The 19,361-nt window shown below is 35.9% G+C and overlaps 1 protein-coding gene across 2 annotated transcripts; it reads left to right on the forward strand.

Annotated features, from left to right (window-relative positions):
* The first annotated feature begins 14,500 nt into the window (after positions 1-14,500).
* Positions 14,501-18,779, forward strand: LOC107944343 (ataxin-10). 2 transcript variants are annotated; one of them, XM_016878165.2, is made up of 4 exons: positions 14,501-14,665; positions 15,831-16,483; positions 16,596-17,487; positions 18,316-18,779. In XM_016878165.2, the coding sequence occupies exons 2-4, from the start codon at positions 15,877-15,879 to the stop codon at positions 18,467-18,469; spliced, it is 1,653 nt and encodes a 550-aa protein (XP_016733654.1). In that variant the 5' UTR covers positions 14,501-14,665; positions 15,831-15,876; the 3' UTR covers positions 18,470-18,779. The 2 variants fall into 2 exon arrangements, with proteins under 2 accessions (XP_016733654.1, XP_040943038.1); XM_041087104.1 differs by lacking the exon at positions 18,316-18,779 and having other exon boundaries at positions 14,502-14,665; positions 14,783-16,483; positions 16,596-17,751.
* Positions 18,780-19,361: the final 582 nt, after the last annotated feature.

The raw sequence follows: 19,361 nt of genomic DNA on the forward strand, positions 1-19,361 counted from the left end.
ACTCTTTATTATATACTCTTTACAAAAGCAATTCATCCAACTGCTTTGTCCAATGACCTCGTCATGTGTGTGTTACCCTCATATGATATCTTTGATTCCTTTGAGTTAAATCCGTTCACTCAATACAATCATATTTTATCTCATTGTCACCATTGCGTCTTCTTAATGATTAATATGACCATTGTCAGCAAATGACTGTGATAAATTACTTGTTCGAGAATAAGTAACCAATGGCTACATTCCATATTTATTAATCCACATAATGCTAATGAGAGGATATCATTAACTCTTTAATTAAGTAATGAATTCCACTATTACTAGTAAAGCCATGCCATACACAAGTCATGTACCCAACATACCGTCTATGGGCTCGATCATTTTTAGAGCATAATCCTCCACTTATATCAAAGCACATGAATTACATATGCATGGTCAGTGGCTAACTCAGGATTTAGGTAAATCACACCATGAACGTCACAAGTGAATTAATTCACAAACGGATTCAGAATTAATTCATCTTGGGTCTAGTGTAATGTATCATTCTACCAATGAATACATCTATGTCCCTACTCGTGGAGTTAACTGGACAATAACCAAAACTAGCCATCTCTCCAATTGGAATTGTAGATGACATAGATGAAGTAAGTTGAATCACATACTCACTTTGATTCTTTTACAGGATTACGGACTCATTTACATTATCTACTAAAGTAATTTTTCTTTCTCGCAATGTAAACGTTCTTTACAATGTCACTTATCTTCAGTTTGAACTTTAGACAATCAATTAACTAATATTTGCTTGTCACAATTTCGTTATGCGTGCAAAATATATAAGACAGAAAATACAAAAGACATAATAGTGAAATATGAAATTAATTTTATTTATTTATTCATCGTTCAAATAAATAGAAAACAGTTACATGTTTACTACAACATGGACACATTTCCCAACAGTTATAAGTTAAGTGACCAAAACAAAAACTTACCCATAATTTAGTGTCTATTGGAATAGTTTAACCAAAAAAACAATTAACTTCTAACCTTCTAATTGAGTAAAATTCATTCATTAGAACGTTCTGAGTAAAATTCATCCAATAAACCTTTTGACTAACATTGAGCATTAACTTTACTAATATAGCCATAAGCGGATGATGAGTCAACAGTTTTGTACACATGATAATCCACATCGATAATCTACTTGAAGTGACATTACTCTATCTTATAAATCACATTAACAAATAATTAAAAAAAGTTAACAGTTTAAAAAAATTGTACTTTTCATAACTTGCCTTTGATCGCACCCCGACGTTAGTGCAACGGGACTATGAATCAACACACAATTTAATAATTTAAAAATGGCTTTATTACAAGTGTGACAGGTTAGTTGTAATTTTTATAAGTGTTACAATGAAACACTTCGGGTATTCCAAGGATAGAAGCCAAGGGATTTGCCAAATTGGTAAATGTGTTACTAAGTTATTACAACTTAAACAATCACTAATTTAATCAAGTCAGGAATTATTAATGCAAATTCAAATATAAATTGTTTATAAATTTAATTTAAATTATCAATTAAACAATCTAATCTAATTTTCTTCTTTATTGTTTTAGACAATGTAAATGATAAAACGATAGTCAATTAATTATTCGATTGTCAATTAAACTAATGAACCTATATCGATTATATTGTTTGCCATTCTTAATTAGGAATCTCCTCTCAGTCTCATCCTAGACTAAATGATACCACCTAAGCTCTCCTCCCAATCTCACTAATTATATCGAACTATCTAATGATAAAGTCTCCTTTTGGTCTTGTTTATCTAGATTTTCTACTAGAGTTGACAATTCTAGCGTATGAAGCATTTCAATATAAAGGAATAATCAATTAGTCAAGAATAAACATTAACTTAAACTAACAAGTAGGGGTGTTCAAACTTTAGTTAAAATTGAATTAACCGACCAAACCAATCTAATTTGGTTAATCAGTCGGTGGTCGAACTTAGTTTGGTCGGAGGTCGGTTAATGATATTTTGGAATTTCTGTTATCGATTAATTCGGTTCGAAATCGAGTAATTAACTGAACTTAATAATTAATATTACATAATATATGTATTAGCCCACTAATTCGGTTCAAAATCGGTCGGAGGTTAGTTAATGAATATTAAATATTATATGTTTGAAATCAGTTAATTCAGTTAACTTTCAAAACAAAACATATATTTTAGTTAATTTCAATGTACTTTTTATATGTTTTATATTTGTTTTAACCAAATGACAAAAACATATAAATTTCGATTAATTCGGTTAACCGACCGAATTAACCGAAATATTTTTGGTTCGGTTAATTTTTTTAAAAATATTTTAGTTTGGTTAACAATTAAAAGATTATACAATTTATTTAATTCAATTAATGCTAGTTCGGTTCGATTAATAATCGAACCTCCCGTTTGAACAACCCTACTAACAAGTAATCAATCAATCAACCATCAATCAATTTAGCACATAATCAAACTTATTTTTCAAACAATCATTTTGTCAAACACATGGTAGGCATAAAACAAAAGTAAAAAATTTAAGAATATGTTCATCTAATTTATGGAAATCCAATGAAGCCCAAAAGTTTTATCATCTCCCTTTTGCATAATATTTAACAAGAATAAAGAAATAAAACAACAATGGGGCCTCTTTTATGAAAGCAAGAGAAAAAAAAAACAAGAAGCTTAAGATGCAAGCAAAAAATCAAGAAGTTTGTCTCATGATCTTGAAGAAAAAATCAACTATGTTAAGAGAAGTTCATTCCACCATGAGGCTTCTTTTATTCAATGACACTAATTATTCTTATTGGAGGACAAAAATGAAGTTATTCATCCAAGTAAATGATTATGAAGTATGTAGGGTGATCACAAATGGGACATACATTCCAAAGAAAAGATTTGATGGTGCCATTGTTATTAAGGAATATGAAGGGGATGTTGATATCAATATGGTGCAATTAAATGTTAAAACCATGCACACTATATTTTGTGCCATTAGTACCAATGAATACAATAAAGTCTCATTGTGTGATGATTGTCAAAGAGATATAGGATAAATTTAAAGTCAATCTTGAAGGCACTAGTAGAATAAGGAATTTAAGATTAGTCTCCTCACCCGCAATTATGAGCTCTTCAAAGAAAAATCTGATGAAAGAATCAAGAAGATGTCCAACCGTTTCATTGATATCATCAATGGTCTCAAGGTTCTTGAGAAGATTTATGCCAACAAGGAGATGTTGAAGAAGATGTTGAATAAGCTCCTAAAATTATGAGAAGCTAAAGTGGCGGTCATAAAAGAGTCAAAGGATCTTGACACTCTTTTTCTTGATGAGCTCATTAGGTCCTTGTTGACATATGAAATGAAGATCAATCATAATTCTTAAGAGACCAAGGAAGCTCTAAAAAATTGTGAGAGTGACATTCAAGTCTACCACTCCTGAAAAAGATGATGATTCTAGCAATGATGATAACGATAAGGAGGAGATAGCTATGTCAACAAAGAAGTTCAAGAAATTCATGAAATTACAAGAAATTTGTCCAAGAGGTAGACCATTTGTCAAAATATGAAGTTTTCTTGAAATATAAGGAGATATGAAATTACAAAAAATGGGATTTAGCAAGATATTAGACAGACCCATCTTTTATTCGAGCTAAACCTTAAAAAGAAATTTTGACTTGAGTTCAACCTGATTTTATATTTTTAAATAAAATAATTATATTTATAAATTAATATATAAAAGAGACTTCTCATGAAAAAAAAACATTTCTCATTTCATATAACTTATACCCAGTAGTTTGAAAACCCAAATCCATTGGCTCCAACTTAAAATTCAAAATTCAAATTTTTTAAAACCTAATTTCTAATAAAAAAAACTCTAATTGCTTCAATCACATTCACATACAGTCTTAACTATCTGAAGCACTTATGGTTTTGTTTCCTTGTCTTTGTTTTGGGGTTTTGTAGTGTTTAATTTTTATTGAAGGAATAAATATTCAAGAGGTCTTTGTATTTAAAGGATATGAGCAATTTAATCCCTCCCAAAATAATTGAACAATTTAGTCACTATTAGAAAATGAATAAAAAAGAACAATTGATAATGGTGTTAAGCCATTAGTTTTTTCCATTCATAAACTATTAGGCTACGCTTCAATTTAATCCCTTTCAAAATAAGGGGAGAAAAGTAGTCTCTATACTATTCAAAAGTGAACAAATAAAGACAAACTTTGTAACACTCCAAACCCGGCTTAGACGTTATGGCCGAATCCAGAGATGTCACAAAGAAAGGTTTTAAAAACGAAATCGTTACGATAAATTAATCCAGTTTTATAACTCATATTTGTTTATATCTATTGTTGAAAATGATATTTAATTGATTTATTTGCCAAAACGTAACTTACAGTGGAAGTCACAGAAAATGTTATTTTTGGAAAAACCCATTCGTAATTTTGGAAAAAAACCTTTGTTTTAGTAAAAACCATGTTTTTAGATATCCGTCACGAATAAAATGTAAAAACAAAGTACAAACTCCAAAATAAAATCAAACAGTTCGGAGAGTCCATAAATTACAAAACTCCTAGAAGATAATCTTTAATTTAATAAAATAAAAATCGTGAGCTTAAACAGTTACGAACTCATGGTCACCGTGAGGCTCCATCACACCGATTCGCCTAAGTCTGTGGATTACCTAAACAAGACAGAAAAACAGATGTGGGTTTTCGTAAACTCAGTGTGTAACCTAACAGAATTAGACATACTTTTCATACAGATAACATATACACAGGCAGATTCAGATTCATATTCGGACTTAAGTCCTTTACAGATACAATTATAGATAACAGAATCACATATGCAGCAAAAATATACAGAATCCTATCCCTTATCCTCTACACACTAAATTCGACCATCCCATCACACCATGTGGGGTTAAAAACACTCACCCATCCCTACATACCACATTGTGTCATTACGACACATATCAAATAATATGTAGTCATGCTACTAGAATATAGGCAAAAGTCGCCATACAGAACACTTCCTCCACATATATAAAACTCACCTCAATCACAGATATAGATATACAGATACAGTAATCCCATGCATAACATGCTCATATACGAATGTCATATATATATAATTATAAGAATAATCAGACATGCATAATAGTATCCAACTCAAAGCAGAATATCAGATCACAAAATTTTAGGGTTTGGGTAGCCATTTTCGACCCTACGGTAGGCTTACAGTTGATCGGAACGACCTGTGCAACCCTAGGGAAAATTTCAGAATTATGGGCCCACATGCCCGTATGGGCCCAAACACCCAGATTCACCTTGCCTGTATGGCCCACACGACTTGGCCCAAACCCACATGCCCGTGTGGCCCACACACCCAACTTGGCCTAGCCCGTGTAACCCACATGACCACACTCACACCACCACACGGTCGTGTCTTGCGCACGGTCATGCCCTCGTCAACCACACGGCCATGTCTCGCACACGACCAACCACACAGCCAGGCACACAGCCATGTGGCGTCGACGGTGTGGTTTATTGGCTTTCGTCGAAGCTTGATTTTTTTTATTTTGGGTACACACCTAGTACAATTTTGGTGATAAACCACTCCCGAGGCCTTCGAAACCTAAAACATAGCGCCCAAATGCCCAATTAGCAGTCAATTATGAATTGATACATAACCCAAAATAACGCACATGACTTAACGATGACACAAACAGACCCTAGCGCGATTTAGGCTATCCGAACGAAACTTCACCCCTCACCACCTTCTCCTATACCATAAATATGCAAAAATTAGTCCCTTAACTACTCACCATTTCGCCAAAACAAAAGTATAACCCTAACCAACGTTTTGGAAATCGAAAGTTATAAAATACCATAGTCTCACTTACCAGAATCGTGCGATGAACACTGAAATAACGAGAAACAAATATACGACAGCAAACAAAAAGAAACAGAACCGCATGAAAGAAGAGGAAAAAGAAAATGGCAGGGAATAGGGAAATTAAAGTCAAACTGATTTTGGAAAAGAGAGAAATTAATTGAAATTTTGAAAAAGAAATAAAAATCAAAGATATGACAACATATCCCCTGGTTTTCTCCCACTAACCCATTAACTCACAACCTCCCTAGACTTTTAGCTCAAACGAAACTCTATCAGTTAACTGAGCAAAAATTAACACGCATGCTAATGCAAGAAATCAAACACAGGACCTCCAACACACTAACTCCATTACCACTCAAACCAACAAGCTCGGTCTGATATAAATTAACAGACAGTTTAATATAAACTCACTCAACAAGAGTAAGGTTAGGATCAGAAAAATAACAAAATTTGGCAAAGGTGAAACTTAAACCCAAGACCTCTCAAACACACCCAGTATACCTAACCACTAAAACAGATACATATTTATGTTAATTATTTACAGAAATAGAAATAAATTATTCAAGGATTTACAAACTTAATATGTCATTAACTATTTCTGTGGTAGAAAGAACAAAAGATAAATATAGTTGTGAGAAACAACTCTACTTGGCTATCCTCATTTGAATAATTTCCAAAGATTAAAAAAAATACCACACGTTAATAACTTTACATAATTATTTTCATTTTTAAAAACTTAAAAAAAATCCAATCAATTAAGTATTTATACCATACATTAATAACTATGTAATTTACCAGTAAAATATTGTTTTAATGGTAGTGATTTTTTTTCAATACAAGTGTAGAATTATATTACAATGGGGAAGAGGAAAAGAGCTTTACAAACACGGAAATTGAACTTGAAACCTTACGCTAATCAACTTGAAACTCATACAAGTTTGACCATTGAACCAATGATGTGATTGGCTAATGATTATGGTCAAACCATAGGAACATTAATTATCAAATAATATTATGTGAAAATTTATATAAACACTAAAAGTAACCTAATTTGTCGTCCAAAAATTTGAAATGAGGAAAAGATAGGAGATGTAAGGGCAAATTTTTTATTCACCACCTAAATTTATCTAGACATAAACTAAAGGCATAATACAAAAAATAGCTCCCAACATTTGATTGTTTGGTCACTTTGGTCCTTTTCTTTTTTTGTTCAATTGATATATTTTCAAAGTTTTGAGTCATTCTTATAAAAAAACCTAATAATTCTTGTATTTTCCGAGTAATATAAAAGCATCTCATTTTTAGATATGTATTATCAAATAGGAGGGAGTTATAATTATTTTTATCTAAAATAAATTATATAAAAAGTAATACACTAATTTTAAAATTATTATCAAATAAATTGTGGAAAGTAAAAATACTACAAGTAAGATTAAAATGACGTTAAAGTTGGCTAATTTACCAAAAAAAGCCCTTTTTTTTTCAAAATTTACCAAAATGGGCCGATTTTTTGATTATTTAACCGAATTGTCCATTTTCTGGGAAATCGCGTCCACGTCAGTGCGATGTCAGGGTACGTGTCAGGACATCGCGTCCAAGCCAGCGTGACCTGCTAACGTAGAAGGAAATCGCACCCTCAAGGACGCGATTTCCTTCTACGTCAGCGGGTCGCGCTGACGTGGACGCGATGTCCCCCGCGCGTGAACAGTACCCCAGCGGTCAAAAATTTGACCGTTGCCCCCCACCCCAACGGTAAAAAAAAACAATAAAAACCCCCACCCCTTTTTTTTCCACAAACAAATCCTATCTCAATTTCCTTCCAAAATCCTCTCAATTTCCTTCTAAAATTCTCTCAAACTGTCAATTTCCTTCTAAAATCCTCTCAATTTCCTTCCAAAAATCTCTCAAATCCATATTAAATTTCAATTTCCCCTCAATTTCATTTTTTTAAAAATAATTTTAAATTTTTTTATATTTTTTAAAAATAATTTTAAATTTTTTTTATATTTTCATCAATGGCTGGATCATTGATTCATCTTGATAGCAATCACATATCGGTGGAGCAAATGAAAATGGTAAGTATTAAATTTAAATTTTAGATAATATTTAAGATATTTTTATTTATGTATTTTTAGATAATTATTAATTTATTATTTGTTATAAAAGTCTGAAGATCGGGTATTGGAATGCAATATCCGGAATATGCATGCTCCTCCATCACCGTTAGTAGAGAACTACCTACGAGAAGTGGGTTTTTGGCATGTGGCGACGGTTGGCCGGGGATGCAAGTTGGAGCCAAAACTGATCAGTGCGTTGATCGAGAGGTGGAGACCCGAGACGCACACATTTCATCTTCCATGTGGAGAGTGCACTATCACTCTAGAAGATGTCCATCTGTAATTGGGATTGCCGGTGGACGGGCACCCAGTCACCGGGTCTGCCCAATCTAGCAATTGGGAGGCGGTGTGCTACGAGCTTTTGGGCGCTGTTCCGGATAAAATGGATGGAGGTAAGGTGGAGAAGGGCTGGTTACGTACCACCTTCCCCGATCCGAATGCAAATTCAACCGAAATTGAAAGAATCTGATATGCTCGATCATACATTCTTCAAATAATTAGAGGTTATCTGATGCCTGACACGTCACGGAGCCGTGTACATCTAAGGTGGCTGCTAAAACTCGTTGATTTTAGAGGAGCCGGTGAATTTAGTTGGGGGTCTGCCGTCTTGGCAACATTATATCGGGAGATGTACGGGGCGATGCGACCGAGGAGAGCAAACATTGGAGGTTGCCTGTCACTACTGCAATCATGGGCACGGTTTCGCTTTTCATTTCTACGTCCTCGAGTGAACCACCCATATACATTCCCACTTGTAACGAGGTAAATTCTATATTACATTTTGGAATTGTTATGTAGATTTTGTAAGAATAAAAGTATGCTAAAAATTTATTTAATTAGGTGGAACCATCCAGCAAGTTATCGTGGATTACCGTCTGAACTTGAAGATATACGGCTTCTATTGGAGCAACGATCGAAAGCAGAAGTAAGTATTATTGCAAATAGATATTTTTATACATTCGCTAGTGGATTGATATTTAGTATTTTGTATTTTGTATTATGTATATAACTAATATTTCTATCATGTTCATGTAGTTTCAATGGACACCATATGAGGATCCGGCAATCCGGGTAGTAATCCTGGAAGAGTTTTTACAAAATCTGAACGCTTGGCACGCAAAAGTGGTGTTGATCAACTATGCAACCGTGGAGCCCCACCAGACAGACAGAGTCCTACGACAGTTTGGATGTAGACAACCGATTCCTGAGGACCCTGAGGAGTTTGACGATCACGACAAAATCGACCTTCGACTATTAGGTACGGATTGGCCTAGATACTGGTCAAAGTACACGGAAATGTGGGAAAATCGGCATGAATATCTACCTACTCGGGAAGAAATCATCGTTCCGGAGTTAGCGTGCATTCCAAAATACATGCCATGGTTTAGGATCCATGACAAGCCATATTTACTTACGCCAGAGGAGAGGCAGTGACAAATACGTGGCGGAAGGGAAATGCGCGGGCCTCTAAATCCAAGGCGACAAGACTACGAAGGCAGCCCCTCAACGAGGCCCAGACATTCACCCGGCTCATCATCAGCGGCCATGCAATCACCGTCCCCAACGAGAGCACCGACGCAGTCACCTGATGCAGCAATTCAACAGATGATACCCATGCAATCGCCTTTCCCTATGATGCCAGGTGTGTTTCCTAGCCTTTATATGTACCCTAACCCGTACATGTATCCTTTTCCGAATCCTACGACAGGTTGGAGCCAAATGCCCGGATCAGCTCCATTTCCTGTTATGCCGAGCGGACCACCGATAACTAGGCCAGCGGCGCAAGAGGGGTCGCAAGGGGGGCCGTCGTGGAGCTCTCCTTTTTACCAATCGCCAGCAACGCATGGCTTTCAAACACCATCGCCGTTAATGATGCAAACACCTCTACATGCACTATTCTTTGAAAGTGGATCATCGTCCCAAGTCCGACAACCAGATGCCGAACCGAAAGAACAACAATCAACACCGGAGCAAGAACAATCGCCACCTGAAGCTAGAGGAAGGAGGAATCCAGCGCGTTACCATCGACGGCCGCCATGTGGAACCGAATCCCCCGGGCATAGACATTGATTAGCGTATTAAAATTTATTATTTTATGTAATGAAATAGAAGTTTATTTTATGTAATACGCATAAAAATTTTTCCGAGTTATTTTGATATTATTTGATATAATAAAATAGAAGTTCTATTTTATGTAATAAAAATCCTAATTTAATTAAAAACCCTAACCCCTAACCCTAACCTAATTTAATTAAAAATCCTAAACCGTAACTTAATTTAATTAAAAACCTTAAACCCTAACCCTAACCTAATTTAATTAAAAACCTTAAACCCTAACTTAATTTAATTAAAAACCCTAACCCTAACCTAATTTAATTTAATTAAAAACCCTAAACCCTAACCTAATTTAATTAAAAACCCTAACCCTAACTTAATTTAATTAAAAACTCTAAACCCTAACCCTAACCTAATTTAATTAAAAACCCTAAACCCTAACCCTAACCTAATTTAAGTAAAAACCATAAACCCTAACTTAATTTAATTAAAAACCCTAACAACCTAATTTAATTAAAAACCCTAAACCCTAACTTAATTTTATTAAAAACCCTAACCATTAACAAAAGTTTTTGGGCTTAATAATTTTACATAGTTTGATAATTTTACTAACCATTAACAAAAGTTTTTGGGCTTAATAATTTTACATAGTTTGATAATTTTACTAACTATTAACAAAAGTTTTTGGGCTTAATAATTTTACATAGTTTTACATAATGTTAGATTTGGTAAAATGTTTTGACTGGTACTAACAATTAAGAAATTAAACTAATTTGATAATTTTTTCTAAAATTACATTCAACTATTGCGATTAGGGCATAATCGACTTGTATGGCTTGGGTTCCTACACCATCCGCACAACTTCTGTTGACTGGTTGTTTCTCGGATATCCATATTGTTCCGTATTCTAGTGGAGTAAGGTTGACCATTTGGTTTGCGACGCAATTCTCTATCCGGTAACAACTTAAAAGGAGCAAGAGATACGGGCGGCCACTTACTTTCATCTGGGACCGGTGGGAAAACGTGTCTCTATACGTTGTACATGTTTTCTAATTTGTACACTTCGTCCACATAACTCAGCGGATCCAAACGGAGTTTCTAACTAGCTACAATAACATGAGCGCATGGATAACGAAGTGCATCAAACTTCCCACAGTCACAAGTCCTGTTTCGCAAGTGTACACGATATTGCCCGCCAACAACACCTTGGTGCGGTCTGTCAAACTCCATCACGCGAAACCATAAATTGTCTCGATCGTGACACACTGTGTGCATGATGTTTGCCCTCACCTTTGCCTTGTTAATTTCTTGAACTACCTTACTGCACCATACATGGCCACCCTGCATCTGGCCTGCATAAGTTGCTGCTCGCTTTGGAAATAGTGCAGCCAAATGGAAATATGTCTCTCGCACAACCGATGTTATCGGTAGATGGCGTGTTCCTTTAAGAACAGAATTTATACATTCTGCCAGGTTCGACGTCATATGTCCATATCGTAGGCCTCCGTCATTTGCTTGTGCTCACTGTTCCAAACGTATGTTACAAAGGTAGTCCGCCCCCTTTTCGTTTTGGGATCGTAAAATTGCCAACATCTCGTGAAAACAAACTTTATTTATTTCATACTCTGCCAATATAAGTTCATAGCGACTATTTTATACCACTTCTACCAATAAAACTAATTCAAATTGACAAACGAAATAATACAGTTATAGAGTAAATACCCATGTTGGTCACTTGTCGTTGTTCGCTCTTGATGGATATTGCCTGTAGTAGTTCGAAGCAACGTGTCTTAGGCAATATCTATGGTGTGTGCGCTGCCACAAGCTTCCCTCTCGATCAAATGCAGCTAGTATACCGGCGCCCCGATCTAAAATAACACAGATATCAGGTTGGGGGCACACATGCCTCCTTAACCTAGAGAGAAAGAAATCCCAGTCATCAGACGACTCCCCCGGTGTTATTGCAAATGTAATTAGAAGAATTCTCCCACCGTCGTCCTGTGCCACTGCAACCAATAGCCGATGAGTATACCTACCGAACATGAAGGTACCGTCAATTTGTACCAACGGCTTGCAGTATGGAAATACGTCTCGGCATTGCTTAAAGGTCTAAAATAGGCGTTTGAACACTTGGCATCCACGTAGCAATCGGCCGTTGTAGTACGCATGTTCCGTTTCAAGGTCTGTGATGGCACTTGGGACGTATCTCTCTAGCACCTGACACCACTGTCATATTTCATTATATGAGGCGTCCCACCCACTATGCAGCTTCTCCAACGCCTTTTGCTTAGCTATCCAAGCCTTGCGGTAAGAGGGCGTGTACCCCATTTGGCTACGGATATTGGCAATTATCATCGGTACTGAAGTCCTAAGATCTGCTTTTATCGTGGGCTGTATCAAGCTAGCCAACATAGCTGAATCCATTTTGGGATGATCTTGTGAAACACCTACAGAGGGAGTACATTAAATAATGCAACATTGCAAAATAAAATTATTATTGAGATACATTTAATATTGTACCTGCAGCACATGTATGTGGACCTTTGTACTTTTTTATCTCCCACAACCCTGTCATTTTCCTTAACGAGGCGACAATTTTTCATGAACATATGCCGTCTTGCACCGCACACTTCGCCTCAAACTTATCAGATTTTGATTTAACGACGTGGTAATTAACGTCGTTTTTGATGCTATGCTGTTTCAAAGCACCAATAAAACTATCCTTATTGGTAAACTTGGAAACTCTAACGCATCATCCGCTGACAGATCGACATTATGCATGTGGGCTGGAGGTGAGTATGCTCTGAATCGTGGATTTTCTTCATCATCTAAACTCCTTTCACCATCTTCACCTTCTGTTGGAATAGGCTCCGGTTCAGAAAATAATCCCACCTCTGCACCATCCGGCCTGGGCTCTCGAGGTGGATCCATATCAGAGTCATCTTTTAACCCACAATCATCTGCAGCGTACGACGTCCCCTCACCGGTTGATGTCGTAGGTAGTACGTCATCCCTTCTTCTGGGCATTTGATAACGTCCCCAATTGGATGTAGATTGCCATCCACTAGAACTTGATGCAGTTCCCCAGTACGTATTTCCAGCGTAAAACGTCGAGCCACCGACGTACATGTCCCATCCACCAACAGAGTGTCTTGTGGGGGATGTGCATTCGACACCGCTACCAAACATGAACTGTTCCGTATTTTGTAACCCGCTAACCAAGTGTCGGCCAGGGTCGTGTATACATCTCGAACACCGGACGGAAGTACATCAGTTGGCTACGTAAATTGTACATATAACTCAATATAAGTTGCTCCGCTAGCAAGATGAGTCTGCACCATTGCCTCTAAGCTACGAGCACCTTTTATGTCGAACGAGTCATATGTCACCAGATCAACACAAGAGCAAAATCGATACATGATTGACAGAACTTTCATTGGCGTCGTTCCGAATATTTTACGCCTAATTCTTTTACGAAATTCTGTCAAATCTATATTCTGGTTAAATGACAGTCGCACCGTATTCTCCGACAAAAAAACAACACCATTCTCGGTGTGGCAAACCTCACCATCGTAGTAAATAACAGCACTAATACGTTCACTCATTTTGAAACTCTAACTTTCTTAGCCTCTCTAAAATGTTTCTGCTATGACTTATGCATTCTAAGAACATTTTCTGCCTAATTTATAGCCTCAGCCCAAACTTGCTACTGTAGCAAAATCGCGTCCACGAGGGCGCGATTTTATACTATTTGCTCAGAAACGTCAAAAAAAATTATTTCTTACATGACCAACTGTAGCGAAATCGCGTCCACAAGGGCACGATTTCACAATTTCTTCTCAAATAACATTCTGGTAGAAGCGATTTTATACTATTTGCTCAGAAACGTCAAAAAAATTTATTTCTTACATGACCAATTGTAGCGAAATTGCGTCCACGAGGGCACGGTTTCACAATTTCTTCTCAAATAGCATCCTGGTAGAAACGATTTTATACTATATGACCAGAAACGTCAACTCGAAATAATTTATTCCGGGACCCTTAAACCCTAAAAAGCCTGCACCCTAAACCCTAAAAGCCAGAAAACCCAAACGTGAAATCAACGTCAAAATCACGTCCCTGGGAACACGCTACGTGTCAGGACATCGCGTCCACGTCAGCGCGACGTGGACGCGGTGTCCTGACACGTACCCTGACATCGTGCTGACGTGGACGCGATTTCCCGAAAAATGGATCATTCCGGTAAATAATCAAAAAATCGGCCCATTTCGGTAAATTTAAAAAAAAGGGCTATTTTAGTAAATTAGCCGTTAAAGTTTCTTATTTATTTATTTATAAAATTTTAAAATATACTTGTAATAATAATAATATTAACACGATTTGTGAAATTTGGGTCTCGGAAGGGATTATTATCAGGTTGTTGGGAGGAGGAGAAACAATAGAGCCTAAAAACAAACAAGTTAAAAAACGTAACTTGCCCAAGACCTCATTTTTTTCTGCCTATCTCAGCTGAAAAACATACCGCTCTTCTTCCCAATCACCTCTATCTTTCCTGACCGGTAAGTCCCTTTGCTTATGCCTCTTTTGTAAAGGATTTCTTTTAATCTGTCTTAGTTCTTAATTCTTGTTTCATGCTTTTTAAAAATAAAAAATAAAAATTAGTTGCTTTTTTGAAGGTCTGAGCTTTAAGCAAATCACTGCAGTTATTGTTGAATGGGCAAACGAAGTTGCTTATTTTTGCGGGTTCCCGGGTTATGCATGTGAAATGTTTGACAAAATGACGCTAAGGAAATTTGGGTTTCTTTGAATGAGGGGGAAAAAGGGTGATTTAATGACTGTATGGGGGTGAAGATTACAGTAGGGTTGATTATGGAAGTAACCGATTTTTTCTGGTTTAGTGAAGTATGCCATTGATGTTGGACTATCCTTCCTTCTGAGGAATGCCAAATGATGATGTTCATAGTTTATTCTAATTAAAAAAGCAATGAACTTTGATACTTAGACATTTATAATCTATGTTGAAATTTTATTAATCTCATACATTTTGGCTAGAGAAGTAGGTTCAACTGTTTTCTTTATCTCCCTGAAATATGGAGATTGATGCTGATAATATTTCTGTTTTGCTTAATTGGCTAGTGCGCAGAGCTTGAGCTTTAAATTCTAAAATGGAAGATGTCATAACAGAAATACCCTCACCATCTAGATTCTTTCAGGAACATCTTAACAACTTTATACTTCCATCTCCATCTCTCGCGTTGTCATTCCTTATGTTTTTCATTCCTAAGCCTGAAAAGATCTTAACAATTAACAGAATTATATAATATTATATTGTTTTAGATTTTGGCAAAGGTTTGACTACAAATCTATTTTAAAAACGGGCATTATGTTTCCAATCGGATTTGAGTTTTCTAAAACCTTTTACCAAAACAGCATTAGAAACTTTCTTTTTATAGAACATTAGAAACTTTAAATATAACAATTAAGCAATGATTTTATATTCATTCATGCTTGATTTTGTGTTATTATTTATTTCCATATATGTTGCATGTCATTATTTATTGAACTGGTGGTTTCATAATTATAGCCTGGAAAAAGGACTTCAAATAATTTCCTTTGATTTGGGCATGAGGCCATCAACCTTTTACTAGGTCGGCTTGTTTGGTTCTAGTGATTTCCATAACTCTTGAAGAATGTAAAATCGGTCTTCTTGTCCCTTTGTTGCAGATAATTGCTTTGTTTGCAGGTTCGCGAATCTTCAACCAGTCCTGCAATGGTTGGAGAATCATTGCCAGAGTTCAACTATCCCAAAGATGTTTTGCAGCCTTTACTTAGCGCATCAAATTCGTCTTCGCTACAACAAGCCCTAGAGATTCTTATAAAAGATTCTAGAGCTGCTGTTGGCCGTGCAGAACTTGCTTCAAAGAATATCCTTCCTACTGTTTTGAAGCTTGTTGAATCTCTCCATCGTGCATCAAGTCGAGAATATCTCATGCAAGCTACGAAGCTTCTTAGGAATCTATGTGCTGGAGAAGTTGCCAATCAGAATTCGTTTGTTGAGCATAATGGAATTGAAACTGTTTTGACTGTTTTGAGGTCTGCAGCACTTCTTTCTGATCCAAATTTTGGGATTATTTGTTTGAGTTTGCAAGTTCTGGCAAATGTTTCATTGGCTGGAGCAGAACATCAACAGGCTATTTGGCTTAAGTTGTTCCCTAACGAGTTTTTCATACTAGCAAGCATCCGTAGTCTGGAGACCAGTGATCCTTTGTGTATGATTTTATACACCTGTTGTGATGGAAAGCCTGGACTGGCTATTGAGCTATGTAGAGATACAGGGTTGCCTATTGTAGCTGGCATAATTCGGACCTTTGCTTCAGGTACAAATGATGAGCCTTCGATTTTAAGTTCTTTTACTATGTTCCCTACTTTGTTTTAGATAGATTTAGCTAACTCTAGATCTCTCTTTTTTCTATTATCTTTTAATACCAGTTGGTTCTAGAGAAGACTGGTTTAAGTTACTTCTCTCAAGATTATGTTTGGAAGACATTCACTTCCCTGCACTGTTCTTTAAATTATGTGAAGGCAATGCTTCTGAGGATAGGGGAAACACTGCTTTCGGGGATAATGTTTTCTCATCGGAGCAGGCTTTTCTTCTGCGAATCATATCTGAGATCCTAAATGAACGAATTAATGAAGTAAGAGTTCCCAATGAGACTGCATTGTGTGTTCTCGGAATATTTAAGAGATCAGTAAGTATTGTTGATTTTGGTGCTAGAGCCAAGTCTGGTCTTCCAACTGGCTCTACATCCGTTGATGTTATGGGATATTCCCTCATTATTTTGAGGGATATCTGTGCTCAAGACGGTCTAGGAGACTTGAAGAAAGATTCTGTAGATGTTGTTGATTTGCTACTATCCAATGATCTTACAAATGTTATTTTATCATTGCTTCATGATCTTGAGCCGCCAGCAATCATAAGAAAAACCCTGAAGGATAGTGAAAACCGAGAACTGAATTTGGGTTCAACTAAGCTCTGCCCTTACAAAGGATTTCAGAGAGATTTGGTTGCGATAATTGGGAATTGTGCCTATAGAAGGAAGAACGTACAGGATGAAATAAGGCAGAAAAGTGGGATTCTACTGTTGTTACAGCAGTGTGTTACTGATGATGACAACCCATATTTGAGGGAATGGGGGATTTGGTCTTTGAGAAATTTATTAGAAGGTAATTCAGAAAACCAACAGATAGTTGCTGATTTACAGCTACAAGGGTCTGTTGACATGCCTGAACTTGCCAGACTTGGTCTTAAAGTGGAGGTTGATCAAAACACTCATCGTGCAAAGCTAGTAAATATCCCAGGAAGCTACACAAAGCCCATCGAGTAAATTTTTTTTTGGCTATTTTGGAATAGTTTTTTTTTATAATGCTATTTTAGTATAGTTGACTTGTAGGTGTCATATTCTTTGAAGAATTTTTTCCGATTTGGACCCTTCTTTTAGGAACTGATCTAGAAAACAAGAAGCTTGATTATGAAATCCGATTTTATAATGGTACAATTTGTAGATGAAGATATAGAAAATTGTCTTTCCCCTCTGTCTTGATGATTCAGTTTTTGCTGATATCTGGGAATGAATTTGCTTTTATATGTGTATTGTTCATCATTTTCCAGAACACTTGATATTTCTTGGTACAGATTATGCATTGACCTTTTGATTGTTCTTGCAAAATTCAATGTTTTCAGTGCTTGTGTTAAAAATTGGTCGTACTGAAGAAAGAAAAGCCAACTCCCATTTTAATATTTGATGGATTGTTGAACCCCTTAAATGTTATTGTATGATTGAGATAATTATCCTTGGATTATTTCATGACAACATTGATATAGATATGAAAGGGTTCCCTTCACATTGCTGCTTGCCCTTTCTTAGGTTTTAAGTTATGCCTTAAAAGAGTTGCTCCTTTCTCTGCTTTAAAACCATTTCTCAGTAAGGTCCTTTGTTGCTTGAATGTATTGTTTAATTATTGAAAGAACTTTCTTCATTCTCCTTTTAATAATGCATGTTAATTATTGGGATTAAATTGTTTTTTTTAGCTCATATTGCTTTTTGATAAATAATTTATGATTGACTCGTGTTCCAAGTTTTGAAATTCAGTCGATTCTATCTTTCGCAACACTCAGATCACTGTGCTGTCACTTGATAATATATGACAGGCGTGTAGGTCCTCTCAAGTTTATGGAGAAAATGTCCACCAGAGAACCACAATTACACATTCAAGCACACCACACCGCAACTTTCATCCTCTCCACCAAACGGCCCAATACCAATACCCTTCCATTTGGTTTCCCAGAAAATGTGGAGCTGTAGTAAATACTAATTTTATACAGTGCATGAATCTCAACAAGAAAGAGAGATTGGAGATTCCCAAGAGTAGGGTTGATACAAATTTATTCCGGTACACATTACACCAACTCAATCTGGAATTTAAATAATAGTACAGATTTATCTATATAATATATACCATATCTACTCTATATTTATAACCTCTTCCAACAGTACATACATATAGAATTAGACAATATTTGTAACAATTAGACAAGATTATTTTGTGGTTATAATAAGTTTTATCCTCTTAAATAAGAATAGAGTTGGTGGGCAGCTTCAAAAGGGATTTAAAGAAGTCCAAATTGATTCAAACTCCAAAGAAAATAAGCTCATGCTCACCCTACCAGCTGGTTATTGTGTTTGAAGGAGCTTAAAGTGCACACATGTGTCCACATTCAATATAAGAATGGAAACTCTAAGAAGATAAACTAAAAAAATTCAAAAGGAGTTTTGAATCATCCAAATTCCTTGTATCAAGGTCGATTATGTTGTATTGAGGCAAACTTTGAGAGAAGTGACCACTCCACTTGGCACTACTCAAGTTTTATAATTTGCTTTATTTGTGGATTTTGTACAATCAATCTCGTAATTTTAATTGAAGAAGTGATTAGATCAAACAAAATCACTTTCATGGATTTTAATGTGATCTACTTACCTTATATATTGTTGAGGCAATTATGTGAGCAGTGTTTCATGCAATGCCACAAGCAATGTCCATTGTTCTTGGAATTATGCAAGTCGCATAACTTGTCTTATTTGGAATTGACTATTTTTTAACTAAACCACTAGGGTAATGACTTAGATGATTTTATGGGCATGTGCTGGCCCATATTTGAAGATCCGTATTGTAGAGCAACAAATATTTAAAAACCGA

This window comes from Gossypium hirsutum, chromosome D01, assembly GCF_007990345.1.
Source record: "Gossypium hirsutum isolate 1008001.06 chromosome D01, Gossypium_hirsutum_v2.1, whole genome shotgun sequence".
NCBI lineage: Eukaryota > Viridiplantae > Streptophyta > Magnoliopsida > Malvales > Malvaceae > Gossypium > Gossypium hirsutum.

Excerpts from the sequence above, each read along its gene's own strand:
- LOC107944343 (XM_016878165.2), top strand. The coding sequence starts at position 15,877 with ATGGTTGGAGAATCATTGCCAGAGTTCAACTATCCCAAAGATGTTTTG. Across the intron at positions 16,484-16,595 it reads AATTCGGACCTTTGCTTCAG|TTGGTTCTAGAGAAGACTGG; the intron begins GTACAAATGATG and ends TTTTAATACCAG. Across the intron at positions 17,488-18,315 it reads AGCTACACAAAGCCCATCGA|GCGTGTAGGTCCTCTCAAGT; the intron begins GTAAATTTTTTT and ends AATATATGACAG.